This window comes from Haliotis cracherodii, unplaced genomic scaffold (assembly GCF_022045235.1).
Source record: "Haliotis cracherodii isolate W230 unplaced genomic scaffold, xgHalCrac1.p SCAF_4, whole genome shotgun sequence".
Taxonomy (NCBI): domain Eukaryota; kingdom Metazoa; phylum Mollusca; class Gastropoda; order Lepetellida; family Haliotidae; genus Haliotis; species Haliotis cracherodii.
This window is the reverse complement of record NW_027266297.1, coordinates 41556223-41578111: the sequence shown is the minus strand read 5'-3', so window position 1 is coordinate 41578111 and position 21889 is coordinate 41556223. Positions and strand designations below refer to the sequence as shown.

Below are 21889 nucleotides of genomic sequence, written 5' to 3'. Positions count from 1 at the left end.
TGAAGAATGGAGAAAATGTCACATCGGTTCCAGAATACAATGTGATTGAAAGACATGGTGAAGGAGAGACGAAGGATCCTGCTCGCGAGACCGCGGCTCATGATACTTTGAGTGAAGTGAACACAGAGAAACCAATGCCAGAAGCAAAAACATTATTTGAAGAAGAATGCGTTGGTAATACTGGTGATGAAGAAGATGTGAAGACAGAGGAAGAGGTCCACGTAACAGAAGATAAGAACGTGATGGAAAGAGATGAAAGAGGTGAAATGGACCCAGAGGAGGTGGAGAAGGCGGAAGATGTGGAGCCCACTGCGGTGGACGAAGATGGTGATGCAAAGAATGTAGGTAATATCAGGGGAGACGATGAGGTACAAGTAACTGTCCAACAGGAAAAGATGGGTGATAGTGTAGAATCAGCTGATTTTGATGAAGACATAACGTCAGTCACAGAAGGCGAACAAGTCGTTATGGAGGAAAAAGGAGGCGGATATGGGATGGAACAAGAGGAGACAGAGAAAACTGGAGATGGGAATACTGGGCAAGCAACCGTTGTTGAAGAGAAGAGAAACGTGTGGTAATCTCGGAAGCAGATGAAACTGTCGTGACAGAAGAAGTAAAAGCAAAAGTACAGAAAATATAACGTCAAGGGTTCTAAAAAGGGGCATGGAGGGGAGAAGTGAGTCCGTGCCTTTGGTGACAGAGTTAGCTAAGAAAGGTGAAGGTTGTGAAATACATGTAGTTTTATTTATATATCAAAGGAAGACATTTGGTTGATACGTTGACATGGCAGAAGAACAATGTGTGCGGAATACTCCATCAACCGATACCCAAAGGCTTGAAGACCTTAAGTATCACGTGACTTAAATACGTCACAGTGAAGTTCTCTATCTGCACAAGACAGTTAAGACATGTGTACAGACATCCAGAAGTACTAAAAAGGCACGATTATGAAAGCCTCGTTTTAGAATGAGCCGCACTTGGAATGAGCGCTCGATGACTACCTTTATTGTGTCAAGACCAGGATGACTTCTGAACAGTTTGCTTGTTTGTAAATACCAAATCAGACGTCGGGAATTCGTAAGCTCATTCAAATAAAGCATGTTTATTCCTGATAAACATGTAGAGATGTGACCAAGACGATTGCGTCCAGTAAACATGATTCCGAGTCAGGTAAACATCCTAAATGCAAGTGCAAATGTATTGTTTGTATGTCAGGAGTTCAATCCATGTGCGTCAGAACTTTATTAACTTTTCCATCAAACTTACCATTTGCCTGGCATGGTATATCAGATAGGTTACATTGTTCATAATAGGAAATAGTAGGTTGTCGACGAACCGCTCGTCGCTCGTCCCGACGTCGCTCAGTACATCGAGGACCATGTGTTCCTCTGTAAATCGAGTGGTGAAACAACACTGCTACTGTAGAGACTACAGACATATGTGTATACTGGGCCACCACGTGTTTGCCAAAGCTGCAGTCACACAGACAATGTGACCACGAGGCAACCTCTTTGCGACTGATTTCCTTTGCGACCGACTGGCGATCACTGAGACCGGTGCAACTACTTCTGCCCATATTTGAAATTAGGGTATGATCGCCGATCAATCAGCGATAGGTTTTGCAACTTGTCAGTGATTGATCGGCAACTGTTCACCGCAGATACGGCTAAATGTTTGCAACTGGTTGAGACCGATCGGTGACTAGTAAGCGAATCTTCGGTGACTTGTTGTAACTGAACGTGGACGGTTCGGTAACTAGTTATCCATCGATCACTGATCTAAACATAATGTATATAAAAAGGGTGATTTTCTGAATCAAATCATTTCTTTGCAAGTTGTCACCGATGCCGCGCCGGTCGACCACTGCCTCATCATTGATCAGTCACCGACAGGTCGCCACTAGGTTGCAAAGAGTCAACACCCTTGTGTAGACGAAACCGATCACCGCACAGTGGAAACCAATCTGCGATTAAAATGACACCACTTGGGGACCTCTAGGAGACCAATGAAACCTCCGAGCGACCAAATCGGTCGCGGCCATTCTTTTGTGCATGTTCAAAAGACTGGTTGCGACCCAATGAGTTTTGCGACAGCTCTGAAACCTTGTATCGACCTCAGTGAAACCTTTCAGAGACCCCTGAAACCTCATTGCGATTGCCAAATATTTTGGTCGCCAGGAGGTTGCATCGCGGTCGCATTGTCTGTGTGACTGAGGCTTAAGTGGCTTGTGTTTGTGTTTTTGTAACGTCAGCTCTAAACTTATACAAGTCGTTCAAATGTCTAACTGTCAACGTGATAAATATTAAGGGCGTTCCACAACGTTTGAGTTAATTTGATTGCTGCAATCAGATTGTCAGCTTTGTCATAATGTACATACAGCATAATCACGTACATTCGAAGTCCTTGGGACTATAAAAATAGATTGAGTGTCGATACTAAGCAGCTTCTGCTTGTACGGGGACCATCAAATTACATCATTCTAAAATATGTTATTGTAGTATATCGACTTTATGGAGTCTTTTTACTGAAATGGTTTTCGACAATTCTTTTAGATAACCATTACATTCTGATAAAAGTTCTTATAAAAAAGCATGAACTTCCAATACAACTATATTTGGCTAAATCACGTGAGTCATTTTCATGTGCGATTGCGTGAAATGTAAATATACAACGTGAACGCCAGAGAATAACCAGTGACACGCTAACGCCAGTCTCGATCATCCCCCGAAACTGATTCCATTGTGCGTAAGGCAAAATAGCGGTGAAGATTTTATGAATGGATCACTAAAATTCAGTGATCACACTACGTGTTCGAGAAGACTAAATGTATTACTTAGCTCCGGTTTCAAGTCTGTTGTCGTTCTTCCGATCACTCCGGGATTTACCGGAAGTTCCTCATCAAGATCCAGCAGCGTTCATTTTGATATATTCACGCACATAAATGACGGAACAAAGCTTTCAAATTCAGAAGGGAATTTAACAATTTAAGAACAATATATTTTTGGCATTTAATATTGTTACAAAGAAAATCAAGTAATTCTGTCTTTGTAAAATAACTTTAATTACACACATTAGAATCGACGTTAACGAAATCATTGTAATGTGTTGTAGTTTCGCCGTCACTTTCTTCAAGAGACTAGGTTCCGATCACAAAGCGACCTTAGGCCTCCGACTGTCGTAAATCTTTGTTGAACAGTCTGAGCTACGGTGGTCGTAACGCTACGATTGCTTTGTGAACAGGGACCCTGAAATTTGCTCGGCAGGCAAACTCACCAATTATTCAAACCCGTTTTCGGGGAGAATAGCCACTCAACCATGACCTCCAAGAGACCACGTGATACATCAAGCGCGTGTCACCAAAATCGTTTTTTCTCCACTGGTTGAGTGTGTATTGCTCTTGTTATGAAGTAACCTGTATTCGCATGTTATTTTCTGGTACAGCATTACGTCCATGAACTGTTGTAAACGACAGATTTGTTAACATATCTGCCTTCATTTCATTCTTTGCATAATATTTCATATGTGTCGAAAACCAACCCTTGAAGTCCTTACCAAATAATGATTAATTATGTAGTTAGGTTGTTGAACTTCTCTTGTGGTGAAAGTATTATTTATGTAATAAAAATGTACAGTCTGCCTTTTTGTTGCTATTAAATATTAGAATTTGAACATGCAATGCTTTTTTGTATTCTGCTCGCACTGTAAACCATCTTTAACAGGGAGTCATATGAGATATACGAGCCACGGAACTGACCTGTGTTTACCGGTTAAGCATCTTCCCGAGGCAAGAGAGTTAGTTAACTGACTCTAGAAGTCCAGTTTCCACACTTGCCGAACTAGGCTGGAATTGTGGAGTTATGGGCTGGACTAACGAGTCTATGTAAAGTCCAATCAAAATCGTGTAACGAAATCGACATAAAGGATTTCCATAACCAGAAAAGCAAGAATTGTCTGTCAGCAAACCGTGAGCTTTAATGCTACTCTTTCAAACTTCTTCTTTAAGCATCAATTAAGCAACAATGTTGTAGCATGGCTTGTACCAGTGACCGCCCATTTGATATTGTTGTAGGGACCTGGAATTGTGTATCGAAATTAAATATTTTTCAGCTTCAGGTGCAAAACCAGATGTTTTTTTAGGTATAAAAGTTTAAGCCTGATTTGCAGCAATGTAATTTTTGAGGCAAACGATTTCTTTTTTGAAAAGTCTGAAGTATAATTATTTTTTAAAGATTTTTTAGGGACAATTTATTGTTTTCGATAAAATACCTGAAGTAAAAACTACATGAATATCTATTGTTGTTTTGAAACTTGTGTCTATTTCGATTGCTTCAAAATAGAATTCACCTCTTAGTGCATATCAAAACTGATATTAAAATGAATAAAGTGTGGAAAGCCAAATAGATCGTCATAAAAATACTCAGTGGGCACGTGCAATTGGATGACAATTGTTAACTGATACGTTAACTCACTGTAAACAAACGCACGTGTGTGGATTTGAATAATTAACATTCCTATTATTCGTGTTTGTTAAGAACTCTGGATTATTTATAGTACCTCAATCCTCATGGAGTTGTTTTATGTTTGTGAATTTTTAAATGCCATAGGTCTCTATCCCATTTTGAAGATCAGATTCCATTGTTGGTTCAAGTCAAAAGTAGCGAAAGATACGTAGAACTTAGACCTTCAGTGTCAAACCATTGCATATTACACATCGCAAATGTTATTACTGTTTTGCAGGAGTGAGTATGTCCATAGACTAGTAGGTTTTGTTGATTAGGTCTCTTTTAATTAGTTAGTTTACAGATTTTATTTCTCAAAATCTGCAGTTGGTGGTGGAAAAAACGCACAAAAAACTATGTATTTTTTTTCTCTTGTGAAAACATATTAGGAATGGAAAGAAACCTCATTTTCTATGTGCACGTCTTATGGGTCATGGAGAGTCGGGACAGGCATGAAAACAATTTGTGATATAATTTATTGCTAACGTTTTCCCGTAAAGATCCGGGGTTGAATAGGTCTCCAGCAACCCATGCTTGCCGTAAAAGGCGACTATGCTTGTCGTATGAGGCGACTAACGGGATCGGGTGGTCAGGCTTGCTGATTTTATTGATGCATGTCATCGTGTCCCAGTTGCGTGGATCGATGATCATGATATCAATCACTGGATTGTCTGGTCTAGACTTGATTATTTACAGACCGCCGTCATATATCTGGAATATTGCTGTGTGCGGCGTTAAACAACGAACAAACAAACAAACAAAGTTTTCAGACGGCAATGAAAAAACCCTCTTTTAATTGAGATTTTTTTTCTACTTTCTTGATACTTACAGATCCTTAATCCAGTTGCAACAACGCCTTAACCTGAGTGTATATTGTTTAGGCCGCAGTCAGCAATGTTTCAGCAATTACACAGATGTTTGTAAGCAATCGCGCTGGGACCACACAAAAGTTACTGTAAAGGGCGCTACTGTCTACTCCAGGGAGTACGATGACACACAGCCTCGTCACCGAACCCCTTCATCTTGTGACTCTTAGGACTGGCATTGGATTCCGGGGATTGGATGTTCTTACCCGAAATTTACATGCATGTTTAGCCTTAAAATTAGAAGCTGTTATCCACAAACAACCAATAATGTCTATTGTACAACCCAAGTATTGATACGAGAACATCCTATACGCAATTGTATGAAGCAGAAGCAGAGACCATGTGCTGTTGTGGTTCATTACATAAGCTAGTATATCCGTTGGAACTGATTGATTCAGTGTACCTAAAGTCACTCCTCGTCAAAACTAAAAAGGCTGGAGGCTTTATTGGCACAAAGGAGATGTCGTGAGGTGGAGTGGGGTTTAACGTCGCGTTTAAGATTAAGCTCTGATATGGCCACGTTAGACTAACATCTAGTCTCTGAAATGAACACATCTTACATAAAAAAACAGTTGTTCAGTTATCTTAATAAAAATATAATAAAAAGGAGCCCAGTGACTCTCTTCATTTTCATGATACTGCAGTGATCTAGACTTGCCAAACATTATAGACTTGCATGGGCTGTATTTGATATATATTTGTATCAGGGTCTGTAAGACAGACTTTAGCCACGTGCATGATTCAGTTTAACATGAATACCCCACTCAAACACAGTATCCTCACGCAGAGCCGACCAGTCTTTGTTTTAGCCATTTAATGTCGAGCGCCAGGCAGGGTGACAACAAGTTCAACCTTTTAACGTATTTTGGAATGATGCGGCCGGGGATGGAACTCCGATCTACACATCTCCGTGCAGACGCTTTACCACTAGGCCACGGAGGCGGTCAGCACAGAGGAGAAAATTTGTAGATTATATGATTGCTACAAAAGAGTGAGTTTGGTTAGAACAATATTGCAGTTATATCACGGCGTGTCAGCTTGATGTTGGAGAAAAACCTAAGTGATGCAGGTCTAAGACGCTTACCACATTGGTGAAACCCACGAACACGAGTATGGTGCTTGACAAACCTAGAAACATGGTCAGGTCGAACTGGAATTGTAACCCACGATCGTATGTTTCTGGGGCATGCCTGAGGGACACAGGACGACTTGTGGGGCCTTAGACGACAGGACATCCCTGATTCTGTTTCAAAAGAACGTTGTGACACCCTGGGAATTCCGGTCAATATGAGAAACAAATAAATAATGAAGATCGGACGGTCACAATCATCGGCATCATTGTGTCCTGGCGACATGGATCGCAGCTCGCACTGTCAACCTCTGGATTGCCTGCCCTTGGTATCACTATACACAGGCTGCCATGACAACGCGCTAAAAATGCTGATTGTGTCGTAATTAAAATGTTTGTCTTACGAAAGAAATTTGTCAGAAGTGAGGAGATGGCAGACCACTTATTATCATAAATACCAATTTCCCCCAAAAAGGTGTCCCTAAAAGAATCTATTATACTTATTTAAATACAAAAAGATCCAAGAATCGAGTGAATGCATGCATACGTGATGTGTAGATTCTGAAATCTTCAAATACAGACTGGTCGCAGAACATGCAGAAAAGATAAAGAAATAACATTCAGTACTTCATCACAGAAACAAGGAATGTTGTTTTTCAATATTTTCGACTCAAGAATTTAATTCCTTGTGTTGCATACGTTAAATTTGAACGTTACTTGTTTTCTCAATAACCATTTCGATAGAAATTGATCACAAACGCAGAATTATAAGAATCAGATAACAGACATACTGAAAAGAATACTGCCTGTGAGCTTTGTGTCAAAACTATCATGAGACCGTGAGCATCCTCAACAGTCGAGACACGACCCTGTCTTGTCCTTTTATCCACTACTTGTATTGCCGGGTGAAGCGCAACAGCTTGGAAAACAGAGTTACTTCCCTTCGGGTTTTCCCCGAAGCCGGAAGTGTCGCAAATTCGCCGAAATACGAGGTGCAAGCAAGATCAGATTTCTTTGTAATAAATATGAAAATAAAAAAATCGATTCATGTCTTGGAGATATCAACACGAATTTAAAACATGTAACCGTACAACGTAGGGCTGATAAGAAGCGAAAACAACTAGGTCGGTGTGACTCAAATTCAGAGAAAATGTGAAAGCGAAAATAAGATTGATTGTCGTAGTGAGAATCGTACGACCATTCTTTTCATTTGCACACAAACATGGCCGCTGAAGGCAGTTTCGAGTTCTTCTCAAACGTCTCGCCATTCAGCCTTCAACACGAAGCCCCATTCGTCATACAGGGGAAAAAGTTCACCTGTGTTATACAGTATCTAATGTATCGGAAGGCAGGTAAGATTGAACGCTGAACCATTGTTCATGGTTTATCAGTACATCGTGTATTCAAAGGAATGTTTAGTCAAATAAAGCATGTGTACACATGACCAAATTTGTTGATTTCCATTGTAAGTAGACAATTCACAATGCAACGAAGAGACAGACTAAACCTGATTATTTTGATACACTTGATCACATTACTTAGTTGACGTATTGGATATATTCACTATTAAATACTACAAATTATACGTTAAATATTGTTTAAGTAATGAGAAAAAAACCCTTAGAGTAATCTAACTGGAATATCACATAGTCAAACATTAGGACTGATATGTTTTGATACTAATCACAACTGTAAGGCGTTATAAACTGTTATAAGTTGGATAAATATTATTTTTAGGAAACGAAACTGACATTCATGAACGACTGTATTCAGTAAAGTGTTGCATGATGTACTATCTTCCAGAAAACATTTTGCAGCGTTAGATCTATATAAGCTGAGGAGAAAAAGAAACTATACCTCTCACTTCTACATGTTTTTATTTTTGAAAATAAAATTTGATTTAAAACTTTTTAAAATTAACATAAATTTCGCCTACTACACTACTGATGGGTATTTGAGACATCTTACCTTGAAAATCAATATATTTGCTTTTTTCGGAACAAATTTACAACATTTCAAACATGGTAGGGGCCATGAGGTTGCGAATTCGGTCTTACCCGAGTATTCATTGAACCAATATTTGTTTACACAAAATTACCAGGCGTAGATTACTTATTACAAACTGTTGCAGGAATGAGTGATGGTTAAAAAGATATGATCAAATTTAACAAGGGTTCTTTCAGTTTTCAATTACATAAAAAACAACAACTCGGTTTACCTTCTTTTGCCCCACGGTTTATATTTCGATCTTTGTTAATACTGCTGACTTACCCTGGCATCGATTGTAAAACGCAGATAATGAAATAAACGTGTTTGTGTGAAGAAGTTTGATCTCTGCGAAATGAAGATGAGATGACCTAGGACCAATTATCGCTTGAACCGGCGGAGGATTTATTTGGTCACTTTCTCGGTTTTTTGCTGAGCTACTAGTATGAATGGTCGATGTGTGGACCGTGCAGTCAGGAGTACGGCAATCACCGCAGAGTCATAGTGGTCTGTTAGGAAATCACATGATGGGACAGGATGGGACTGTTGTCGTCCTGTTGGGTTTTCCTTTGACTCTGAAGCTTCAGATCTCCACCAGTAAAGATTCATTATACTGTTTATAATATATTTATTCGACATCACAAACGATGGCGTTCTGGAACACAGAACAGGAAACAGAGCTAAATACTACACATAGTCGTATTATGTTAATGTACATAATGCTCTATTAATGATCTAATATCGTTCAATGATGGTCAAATAGCCAATTCTCTTCCACTGATTTACCCACCTGAACTATAGAAATACATGAGACCCGTGAAACAGCCTCATCTGTTTCATATTTAGATATATCTGCATACATATTCAGAGAGACGAAAAGCTATCCAATTGTCAACTTTCCCTCCATGTTGAGCAATATTCAAACTGACTACGTAAGTCCACTTTCCACCCTTGCTGAACTAGGCTGGAATTATGGAATTATAGTTTGGTTGTACAAACGAATCTATGCATAGTCCAATCAAAATCGCGCAACGCAATCGACATCCGGTTCATAAACAATATGGCGACTGCCGTGCAGATTTCTGTCGATTGCAGGATTTGCAGAGCATGTGTCCCGTCAACTGGGTGTCGACAGTTATTTTCCAAATCTTTTCCTGTTTTTAATCAAGGTGCTCAAGTGAATTGATGCACTTCGCGAGGTAAGACCCCTTTAATAACCATATACATCTTGATTATCGATCACATCGCCTTGACTTGGCCGCCGCCCTTTTTGTTTGAAGCAAAAGGAAGTTATATGTAGTCAGTTAACTCCTTTGCCTTGGGAAGATTGCACTTTTATGATGGACATGTACGTGTGGAGGACATTTCCAAATTTGACGTGTCAGTGAAAAAAATATTTCCGATAATATTCCCTATTTTGAATTGTGCTATGTGTTCCTGTGTATTTTCAGTTGAATAATTGACTTGCCTTTGCATGTGTTTGTGATGTGTGGGGCAGGATACGTTCACTTTTCGCGAACACCTGGTATCATTACTATTTGATAGCGATTCATAAACACATGTTTATGATTAGATCGGAATCGTACAAGGGCTATCAGATTTCTTATGATTATGGAAATGGTCCTAGGATCCAATGTAATAGAATGGATATATGTAGTTAGTAGTGGAGCTCAATACACATGTTCCGTATCTTGCAATATTTTAAATTTATACCTTGACTTGTCCTTTGCTCTCTGACATCCTCTATATTTTCGCAGAATGCAAATTTTGCTCTGTGAACTTCTCCTCTGAAATTGGCGAACTGAGGAAGCTTAACTTTGTCCTGTATCATTTTTTCTTAAAATCATCAAGATTTTAGTGTTTAATTTTTAGTCCTTAGTATTCCTACAGAAAATATGTATCTTAAGTGGTTGTCTTTGTGCATATCTTAAACTATTTACCACATATCCAGGTGAACTACGGTGCTGTGGCAGTATTTTGTAATTAATATATTTAGGTGAGTGAGTGAGTGAGTTTTTAACAATATTCCAGTTATATCGCGGCGTGTCAGCTTAATGTGGGAGGAAAGCCCAAAGTGATGCAAGTCTAAGACGTTTACCACTTCGGGGAAACCCACGAGCACGGGTATGGTGCTGACATAATCGGGGCGAACCGGGATTCGAACCCACAATCATAGGTTTCTGGCGTGCCCAAGGGACGCAACTCTGCACAGCGAATCGCGGCGCCTTGGACGACTGTGCCCGTGCCCGTGCCCCCTAATATATTTAAACAAACTGTACCGGTCATATGTGTAACGTATATGTCTAAGGGTATATGGTCTTCATGGTGCATGCACGTTTTGCAGGAAAACGTATATAGTGTATTTCATCATGTGAAAAACTGCAGGGAACAGTAAAGCGATTCTTCTCGCTTGTATACTAAGGAACGATATCACATAGTGAGGCGGGTGTTTGTTATTGAGGCGTGCATAGATGAAATATAACAATAAATTTATTATGGCATTCCTCTATTTACAGTTTTATTCAATGACAAGGAAACAGCAGAGGACATCATGCGAACACAGAATCCTGACCAATACGAACTCTTTGGGGGACAGATCCTCAGGTTTCGTCATACAACTTGGGATAAGGAAAGGATGAAATATCTTGATCTTGCTCTCGAGGCCAAGGTGAGAACTGCTTTACCTCATGAATGCAAAAGTAGCGCCTCAAATATAGTAAATTTGATCGCGTATGATTTAAATGAACGTTAGACTGTCATCCGGGCAAGGGCAACCCTAAGTATTGATCTTTGATTTTGAAACCTCTGCGTACAATGATCTTAGCCCTGTCGTAACTGTCACTCTCTTAATTTTAACATAGACTTACGTATATACGATACTCCAAGCGCTGAGGTCACATTTTTGGCTTTTCAAGTACTTTATTACATTACTCTTCTGATTTGTTTAATCGCTACTAAAATGTTGTTTTGATAAACAAAACTCACGTCGTCGTCGTCGCGTTATTTTGGGCAAAATCGAACGACCAGAAACAATACTTTGTGGCCCCACAGCGACCATATGCACATTGTCAAGCGCCTGGGCCAGGATTTTGAATGACCAAATGAGAAAATTAGGTAATAAGGTAGATAAAAATGAGACGGCCAGGTTGGCAAAGCCTTGATTCTTCACATCGTCGCCTGGTGGATACAGCGTCTGCCCAAAGAACTGACGGTCAGCGGGTACCGCATCACAAGAAAAGACGTTAAAAGATGCTACTTGTTGTTACTCAGCCTGGCGCTCGGCATTAAGGTGATAAAACAAAGACTGGTCGGCATTATACTGTGTCTGAGTGTGGTTACTGCGCGGTATGAGATCTCAGTGGGCTAGCACCATAAAACCATTATCAGTCCGGACTAGTACAGGCAGCATTGCATGCAATTATTGAGAAGTCCAGCTTTCTGGAAAAAAACAGAACTTATAAATAGTTTTTGTCAGAGCAAAAATGTTCCCACCGACTATGTATGTAACATCAAAATTGCCCCACACAAAGTGTCAGAATGATATTGCGATTAGTTTTCCTTTTTTTCTTCAATAATGCTTGAAGAATTTCCTGATGATTAGACCAAACCAAGCTTTTCGAAACCAGTCACGCTGTTTGAAAAAACACCATTTGCTCTTTCAAAAGTGTCCATGCGCACCTTTAATAACACGGCCCTTTTTAATATCGTGTTTAGTTCATTACAAATAGATATCCCGAAGTTAATACATTATTTGATGCTGTTTCGTTTGAATTTGAAAATTTCAACAGAACAACAACAAAACACCGAGCTTAATGTGTACTTAACAGCAAATGTTTTCTCCAGTTCACCCAGGTCCCAGACTTCCGGGGACAGTTGTTGGCCACACACCCACGACTACTGGCATATGCCTCTCCCGAAGACAACATCTGGGGCATTGGTTTAACCAAGACTAACCCCAAGGCTACGGCCAGAAGACATTGGAAAGGAGAAAACGACCTTGGCAATGCCCTTACTAGAATCAGGGACAAACACATGCAGATGGAAAACAGGCTGGAGGAGGGTATAAAATGGGAAGATGAAGAGGCGGAGGGAAACACAAGTAGGGATGAGAGAAGGCAGGGTCGACAAGGGAACACCCAGAGGCAGGCGAGCCGGGAAAGCAAAGGGCATAGTGGGACAGGGGAGAGTCAAGGAGTTGAGGGGCAGGGAAGCAAGGATGGCAAACTAAAAAGGACACATGAGCAAACAGATCACAACTGGGACAAGCGCAGAAGAAACATGGATCCAAGAAACACCAAAACATCCTACACAGAAATGCCCAACCAGGACAAATTCGTCCTATTTTTCGGCAACCAATCGCCATTTAGCCAGCACCATCGAGCCACCTTCACCATAGGCGGAACAACATTCAACTGTGCTGAACAGTACATGATGTATCAGAAGACAGGTAAAAAAACAGAAATGTATTTTTTCCAAGTTTTTTAATTAAGGTTCATTTAGGGATTATACTGTTTAAAATAGAGTGACAAAGTAGTGGGGGTGTAAGGGTGCGCACCTCCTCTGTTCTTTACGCTTATCAACATTTGTCAGTCCCTGTATTATGTTTGTATTCACACTCCACCCCCAAACAAGTGTTGAGTTGTCGTTGCAGTTATTTTTGGGAACAAAGAAATGGAACTAAAGATCATGGCAACTTCTAACCCTGTGCAACAGAAGCGATACGGTCGTCAGATCCCTGAATTCAAATTCGAAGTATGGAAGAAGCACTTCATAGAGGTCGTTGAGCGGGCCACGGAGGCTAAGGTTTGCATTGTTTAATGTTCATACAAAAAGAACTGGGATATGTTAATTAAGGAATAGAACAAACATGGCACGCATGACTCATAGTAAACCCTGTCAGCATCCGTTATATTCCCCCGATTATGACCCTTGGTTTGTCAAGCCCGTGCCTGTTCATGTCGACAGTTTTCTAAACATTCAAGAGTGATTTAGATAATGGCATCACGGCTGTTCGGTGTTATAGCTGAAAACAACTGTTTTTCTCACATATCTGGTGTCTTTTTCCAATTCATGCCCTAATGACAAACTGCTTGTTGTAACCCGCGGGGATTCCGGGGTAGGATTGGTCACTATCACAGCTTGTAAGCAACTGTTTATAACATGAATCACTGGATTGCCTGGTTCAGATTCGATTATTGCAGGCCGACGTCATATAGATGTAATACACGCACGCACCACACACGTACAAATAGTATGGTGTCACTAACCAAGGTTGTTTTCATAGCTGTAAGATCTGGAATGTTTGAATTTCAGTTCTCCCAGAATCCACATTTGCTGAAACACCTGGTCGCCACGCATCCTAAGCTGTTGGTGGAGGCGAGTCCTTCCGATCGTTTGTGGGGAATAGGGCGTGGCCAAAAAGACCCCTTAGCCTGGGACAAGGAAACATGGCGGGGCAAAAACCAACTGGGCTACATAATGACCCGAGTGAGAGATAGACTGATGGAGGTGAAGGACACACACTGGGAGGAATGGGAGAAGTGGAAGGACGACAAGAGGTGGGAGGAAGAGGTTGAGAAGGATGTAAGAAGGAAGAAGAGGAATAAGCGAAGATGGGAACCAGATCAATCGGTTCCTTACAGAGGACGTCACGAAGAACAGACTACCAAAACCAGACGGGAGGGTGACGGGGCAGAGGAGGATAGTATTACTTTCCAATCTAAAAGTGTATCTTTCAAACATGTGTACGGGAAAGAAAATTTTGAATTTTTCGTGGGCATCAAATCTCCATTTAGCCAAAATTATCCTGCCAGTTTCACAATCGATGGTCAAACCTTCACCAGTGCTGAACACTTCACACTGTACCAGATGGCCGGTGAGTGGTTGGATGTTATCCAGGGCTGTAGAGATGTAATACCGATGGATCAGTTCTTCGTTGCACCCTAAAATGTGATGGAATTTAATGAAGTATATTTCAAAACAAGTATCAATGTATTTAAAATGGTAACATAGTCAGTTGAGCTTTCATAATGTCAGAATATCTGGTTCATTTAGTTATCAGATGTATCAGTGTAAGAATCATCATAATGTGATCATTATCAGCACTGGGCCATTTCTTATGAGACACGTGCAATTGAAGGTCTATTCAAAACCCAAATTGATCTAATGAGACTCAGGTGTTATAACTTTCAGATTTGAAGCCCTGCTGCAGTTTAACAAACTGGAGTGACATCTATACACCGGATGTACATATACCTTTCTCATTATATCAGGTAGTCATTGTGGTATGTTGAGTGTTTTTATTATTACCTTGTGAGATATTTGATCGGCGTTTCCGGTGCATAACACATTCTGGAAAGAATTCCGTTATCAAGATTTTGAAAAAGTGATGTTTATCATGAATTGTGCCTGTATTTTCAGTGATATTTGAGGACCAGGAATGTCAGAAGAAAATCATGTCCACAAGTGACCCCAGTGAACAGGAGCGCTATACCTATGACATCCAGAACTTCCAGTGGCATGTATGGGAACAGAAATGCGTACAAGTTGTTGAACGCGCCATCAGGGCCAAGGTGAGAGAACGATATTGCACCATGATGGTATTGGGATTCTACGATCTTTTAAAGGGCATTTTATCCATGATATCAACCTAACACATACGAAAAACTGGTTCTCGTTCTATTAGAGATAAGGGCAATGCTCAAAGTAATTCATCATTCTTTTGTTCATCTTCAAATGTTCATTTTAATATTCTACAGTGTATAGCTCACGGTTTTCTTATTGTTTCTCTAGTTCACTCAAAATTCCGACCTAAGGGGGCAACTGTTCGCCACGTACCCAAAACTGTTAGCTGAGTGTAAGTATGACGATGACTACTGGAGTATTGGGTATGGTCTCGGATTTGCAAAGAGGAAATGCGAAGCATGGGACACAAATAAGTGGAGAGGGTGGAACGTACTGGGCTACACTTTGACTGATGTCAGGGACAGACTTATGGAGATCGAGAAGGGACAGAAGGAATTAGATGTGGAAGATGTGAGTCGTCAGGCCACGATAGAAGGTAAAGGCGTGCTGCTTGATAGGAAGATTCTAGTGGCGGAAGAAGCTGGAGTGGGTGGAGAAGATGGGGAAGATGTAACGACAGAAAAAGACGAAATTGAAGTGGATGAGGAAATACGAAGAACTGATAGGGATGTTGAAGAAGATGAAAGCAAACCACACAGAAAACAGGATGTAAAGGAGAATTTGGTTAGTGAGGAGGAAGAGGTCACAGTGGAAGGAAGCGAGTTGAGAGCGAACGAAGATGCAGATAGCACATTGGCTGGTGACAGGGACGTGATGGAACGTGATCAGAGAGCAAAAAACAGTGTGGGAGAGGGAGGAAATAATGGGTATGTCACATTGGAAGGAGAAGATGATGGTAGAGAGGACGAAGGTGTAGCTGGGCTTGACAGTACAGAGGTGGGCGAGGGAAATGTGGCAGAACAACATAAGGTGGAGAAGAGGATTGTAAAAGAACTGAAGAAGGTGGAAGAGGTCACACCATTAGCAGAACATGAGTCATTGACTAAGGAGAACAATGAGGAGGAGGAGAGGACTGAGAACGAAGAAATGGAGACACTGGAGAATGGTGGGGAAAAGCTTACATGGGTGGAAGGTGGTGTCGAGGGTGAAAATGCCACCAAGGAAAGGGGCATGAGAATAGAGGAACAACTGGATGTCGGAGGGAAGACTGTAGGGGAGGTAGCTAAGATTGAAGAAGTCAACAAGGTAGTTGCAGATGTGAGTGACAGTGTGGAGGAAGATGAAAGGGTAACAGTGGATCAACAGGAGAGTGTAGGTGAGATAGCCAATATAGAGGAAGGGGTGACGCAGGTACTAGAAGAAGAACCATTTGTGGAAGGGAGGCGCGGTGAAAGGGAAGCTTCTGAGAGGCTGGGGACAGGAAATGAAGTTAAGAAAGAGACAGAGGTAACATCGGTACAAGAAGGCACGGAAAGAGATGGTGAAGGAGGGAGGAAGGTTCAGGAGCAAGTAAAGAAAGAAGGTGATAATACAGGAAAGGACGTGAAGACAGCAGAAGATGACATGTCGGTACCTTCCAACATTCGGGGAGATGGCGAAGGAGGAAGGAAGGTTCAGGAGCGAGTAAAGAAAGATGGTGATAATACAGGAAAGGACGTGAAGACAACAGAAGAGGACATGTCGGTACCTCCAGATATTGGGGGAGATGGCGAAGGAAGGAGGAAGGTTCAGGAGCGATTTGAGAAGGAAGGTAATGATACAGGAGAGGAAGAGGTACCGTTGGTGGAGGCAGCCAGTGTTGTAGATGGGGGAGATACAAAGAAAGATCCCAGAAAAGTGAATAGTGAACCGAATGGCATGATGGTAGAAGATGTTGCTGAAGGTCATGTAAAGATGTGAAGAAATTGAACGAAGCGAAGAGTGGAGAAGATGTCATGTCGGTACCAGAAGACAATGTGGTCGAAAGGGAGGGTGAAGGTGAGAGAAAGGATCCTGATCACAAGACGGGGGCTTCGGATATTTTGGATGAATCAAAGACAGAGAAACAAATGACGGAAGCAAGTACATTATTTGAGGAAAAATACGCTGATGAAAGTCAGAGTGGAGATAAAGAGAAGGTGGAGAAAGGAGATACTGGTGATGGGGAAGATGTGAAGACAGAATAAGAGGTCTACAAAACAGAAGATGAAAACATGATGGAAACAGACGAAGGAAGGAAGAAGGGCCTAGAGCTGGTGGGGAAAGAATGTTAAAGAGAGTGATACGTTGACATGGCAAAAGAACGGCATACTCCATCAACCGATACCCAAAGGATGGATGACCTAAAGTATCACATGACTTAAATACGTCACAGTGAAGTTCCCTATCTGCACAAGACAGTTAAGACATGTGTACAGACACCCAGTAACGCTAAACATACAACGATTATATCTGCCTCGTTTTGAAATAGGCCGCAATTGGAATCAGCGCTTGATGACTACCTTTCATGTGCCATGGTGACTAGTGAGCAGTTATTAGCTTGCATGATTGTAAATACCAAAACCAGACATCGAGAATTCATAAGCTTTATTCCTGATAAACATGTAGAGATGTGACCCAATCTCATTAAAATCAGATCTTAGATATCGCTACCGCTAAACAAAGATCTGAGGACATCCCATTAGGGGTCACGTCAGAAGGACCTTTCATCTGACCAATCAGTGCGTCGCTTACCAGATTATGAAACTGACAGTCGGAATGTGATTTTATAATCATGCAATCTCGAAAACTTTAACATGGGGTAATCCGAACGATAGTTACTGGTTTAACGACTGAATCTTTACAATCTAGACCATCTTTTAGCCATTCCAGAATGTTTCTGTTCATGTTTCAAATTTGTAAACGAGAATTTGTCAAAATATGTTTCGAAGCGTAGTCGCCAATTTGAAATTTGTGCCGTAAAGCACGAGAAAGCTGCCTCCTGATTGGTCATTCCATTGGTCGGTCAAAGCTCGCGCAAGGTCGGTCTGACGTGATCCGCAATGGGATGTCCTCAGATCTTTGTTTAACGGCAGCGAGAACTAAGATTTGATTTTAATGAGATTGAGATGTGACCAAGATGATGTTCTTAAGGACAACGATCCGAAGTCTCTCGGTATGTCGGGGTCTATGTCCCGACGTCGCTCCGTATATCGAGGATCTTATGTTTATCGAATACTGAAAAAAACCGTTACTGTGAGTCTACAAAACGTGAAGCGGTGGCAAACAACAAACAAACAAACGAAGTTCTGGGGATACAAATAGATCGAGTTCTCCGTCGTTCGAGACAAGCGGATGGTCGATATTAAGCAGCTCCGTCTTGTATGGGGAACATCAAATTCTAAACAATATGTTATACTAGTATATCGACTTTATGAAGTCTGAAATGTATATCGAGAGTTTATTGCGGGTTGTCATTAAATGCCGATAAAAAATAACAAGGTTCTTATAAAAAACATGAACCTCCAAAACAACTGATATATGTGACCACATCACGCAAGCAATTTTCATGTGCGATTGCGCGAAATGTAAATATAAAAGGTTAAGGCCAGAGAATAACTAGTGTCGCTTGATCACCCGCCGATACAGATAACATTGAACAAAAGGCAAAATAGCGGTAAGCATTAAACAAACTAGGCGTAAACCTGGATAATTCTCTCAACTAACTGTATTAGTTGACTGCGGTGTCAAGTCTCCGTCGTTCTTCCGGTCACTCCGGGCTCTACCGGAAGTTCCTTATCAAAATTCAGCATCTTTCAATTTGATTTTCTCATGCACACAAATGAGGGAACACAGCTGACTTTCATTCGCAATCAAATTCAGAGCGGAATCAACATATTTAAGAACAAAAAGGTTGTTTATACTTAACATTGTTGTTACACGGAAAATGAAGTAATTCTGTCCATGTAAAATAGATAAAGATCCACAAACTGTGACGTTAACAAAATGATTGTGTAGTGATATATCATGGTTTCGTCATCACCTTTTTAAAGAGACCGGGTCCTATTTCACGAAGCGATCTTGGCCCTACAATTGTCGAAAATCTATGTTAAACAGTCGGGGCTACGGTGGTCGGAGCGCTCCGATTGCTTTGTGAAAAGGGACCCTGCCATTTGCAAGGAAGGGAAACTCAACAGTTATTCAGAGAGCATCCACTCAGCCTTGACCGCCGGGAGATCAAGTGATACACCAAGCGCGGGTCACAAATATCGTTTTTTCTCCACTGGTTGAGGGGGGCGGTCGGGTAGCCTAGTGGTTAAAGCGTTCGCTCGTCACGCCGAAGACCCGGGTTCGATTCCCGACATGGGTACAATGTATGAAGCCCATTTGTGGTGTTCCCCGTCCTGATATTGCTGGTATATTGCTAAAAGCAGCGTAAAACCTCATTCACTCACTCCACTGGTTGAGTGTGTATTGCTCCTGTTATGAAGTAACCTGTATTCGCAGGTAGTTTTCTGGTACAGCATTACGTCCATTTACTATAGTAAATAGTAAACGACAGATTTGTTAACATGTCTGCCTTCTTATCATGCTATGCATAATATTTCAAATGTCAGTCCTTGTCAAATAATTATTCATTATTATATGTGAACTTCACTTGTGTTGAAAGTATTATTTATGTAATATACATGTACAATCTGCCTAGTTGTTGCTATTTAATAATAGAATTTGAACTAGCAATGTGTCAGTTTTTGTATTCTGCACGCACTATAAATCATACATAACACGGCGAGGTATGAGATTAACGAGTCTGCGAACTGACCTGTGATTACCGGTTGAGAGGCTGACCCCAAAGTCTTAATCTGGCTGTTCGCAAATATGTTCTGATAAACATCCTAAAGGATTTCCATGACCCAATAACAAAGACTTGTCTGTCAGCAACCTGATACCGGGATCTTTAAAACTACTATTTCAAACTTCATCTAAAGCATCAATTAAGCATCATTTTAAAGCATGGTTTGCATAGTTTTTGACTTGCTACACTACTCCTGCAGTAGCTTTGGATATCAGCTAAGTTTGTTTCCAAACACGGAGCTTCGATTTCTAACAAGTTGTATCAAAGATAATATATTAGTTGAGCATCACCCGATTTAACTGACAATTTTATATCTATACTGAACAGAAAATGTTAGGGATCATGACTTCTTTTTTTCTTTTTTTTTTTGATCATGATCCTTAACTTTTTTGTTTCATTATAATTAGATAGTTTGATAAATCAATGCAACAACTATTGGTATACATTAGTCCTAAACAATGACTGGGTCATGTCTGCAATTTTCAATTCTTATACTCAAGATGTATATGATAGGCCAGTGATGCTGATCGGCATCATTGTGTCCCGATGACATGGATCGTTGCTCATGCTGTCAACCTCTGGATTGCCTACCTTAGGCTTCACTATACACAGGCTGCCTTGACAACACTGAAATACTGTTGACTGTGGCATAAAAAATAATTGGACATTATGGTGGCAATTAATATTTGCTTATCGAATGAATGTGGTCAAAGTGAGGATGCCAATTTCCCCCAAATATGTTCCAAAAAGAATCCAATATACTTATTCAAATACTTAAAGACCCAAGAATCGAGTGAATGCACACGTGATGTGTAGATTCTGAAATCGTCAACAGACTGATCGCAGAACATGCAGAAAAGATAAAGACATTACACTTCAGTTCTTAAGCACAGAAACTTGGAATGTTACTTGTTAATATTTGTGATTCAGGAATTTAATGTCAGTCGTTTGGCATAAGGTGTTAGTTTTCTCAATAACCATTTCGATAGAACTTGATCACATACACATTAGCGCTGGGAAGAGTCTAAATTTACTACCCGGTTACCCACCCCCCTATTACACGACCCTACCCGGGTACCCACTGTAGGTCTCAAGAGAAAGGTACAAAATGTCCGATTGGAATGTGTGCATAGTCGGAAAGAAATGTGAATATTTGTCACTTATAGTGTAACCATAGAGTTCTAGATAGTTTTTGCCATTAAACACTATAATCACGTGACTAACCACGGGTCCGGGTAGTGCTGTGGGTACCCAGGTCCTACTCAGTACCGACCCGAGTACCCGAGTTACCCGTCCCAGCCCTAATACACATGGTAATATGAAGCAGAGTACAGACGCTGTGGTAAAAAGTAAGTGCCAGTGACTTTTGTGTCCAAACAAGACAGAAGCCGGGACGGTCCCAACAACTTGGATAGACTGGTCCCCTGCCCTAGAGTAGCATTTCATAGAGGCACACGAGGACACCAGTCTAACAGCTGTGAAAACAGAGTAACTTCTCTTTGTTTTATTCTGAATTCCGGAAATGTCGCAAATCCGAAATACATATGTAAGCTAGGTCACTTTCTTTCGTCATACATATCAAAACAAATACCGGTAATAGATTCGTGTCTGGTAGATATCAACACGAATTTTTAAAATGTAACCGTACAACGTAGCGTACAAAGAGCGAAAACTGGTCAAAGTAACAACCGGGGCGATAAGAGCAAATGTGAAAGTGAAAATAGGATTTTACAGTCTAGTGTCGTACGACCAACATTTCTTATGTGCACACAAACATGGCCGCTGAAGGTAGATTTGAGTTTTTCTCACACGACTCGCCATTCAGCCTTCAATATGCAGCTCCATTCGTCATACAGGAGAAAACGTTCAACTGTGTTCTACAGTATCTAATGTATCGGAAGGCAGGTAAGATTGAACGCTGAATCATTGTTCATGGTGTATCAGTGTATCGTGATCAGTATTCAAAGCAGTGTTTAGTCAAATATAACATTGGTACACATGACCAATTTGCTTCTTCACATTGTCAGTAGACATTTTAGCGCAGTATTACAAGACCGAAAATATAACGAAGAGCCAGTATAATAACAGTTAAATGCACATAGGCAAACACACAAAACTTCGTGATAATTTT

The 21889-nt window shown here is 40.8% G+C and overlaps 1 protein-coding gene across 1 annotated transcript in view; it reads left to right on the top strand.

The window, feature by feature from the left end:
* LOC139479424 (uncharacterized) overlaps positions 1-21889 on the top strand; it is a 62340-nt gene that overhangs the window by 15584 nt on the left and 24867 nt on the right. Inside the window, 4 exon segments of the mRNA XM_071262277.1 lie at positions 14121-14295; positions 14841-14992; positions 15213-16840; positions 21584-21663. Coding sequence (XP_071118378.1) covers positions 14121-14295; positions 14841-14992; positions 15213-16840; positions 21584-21663 — 2035 coding nt within the window.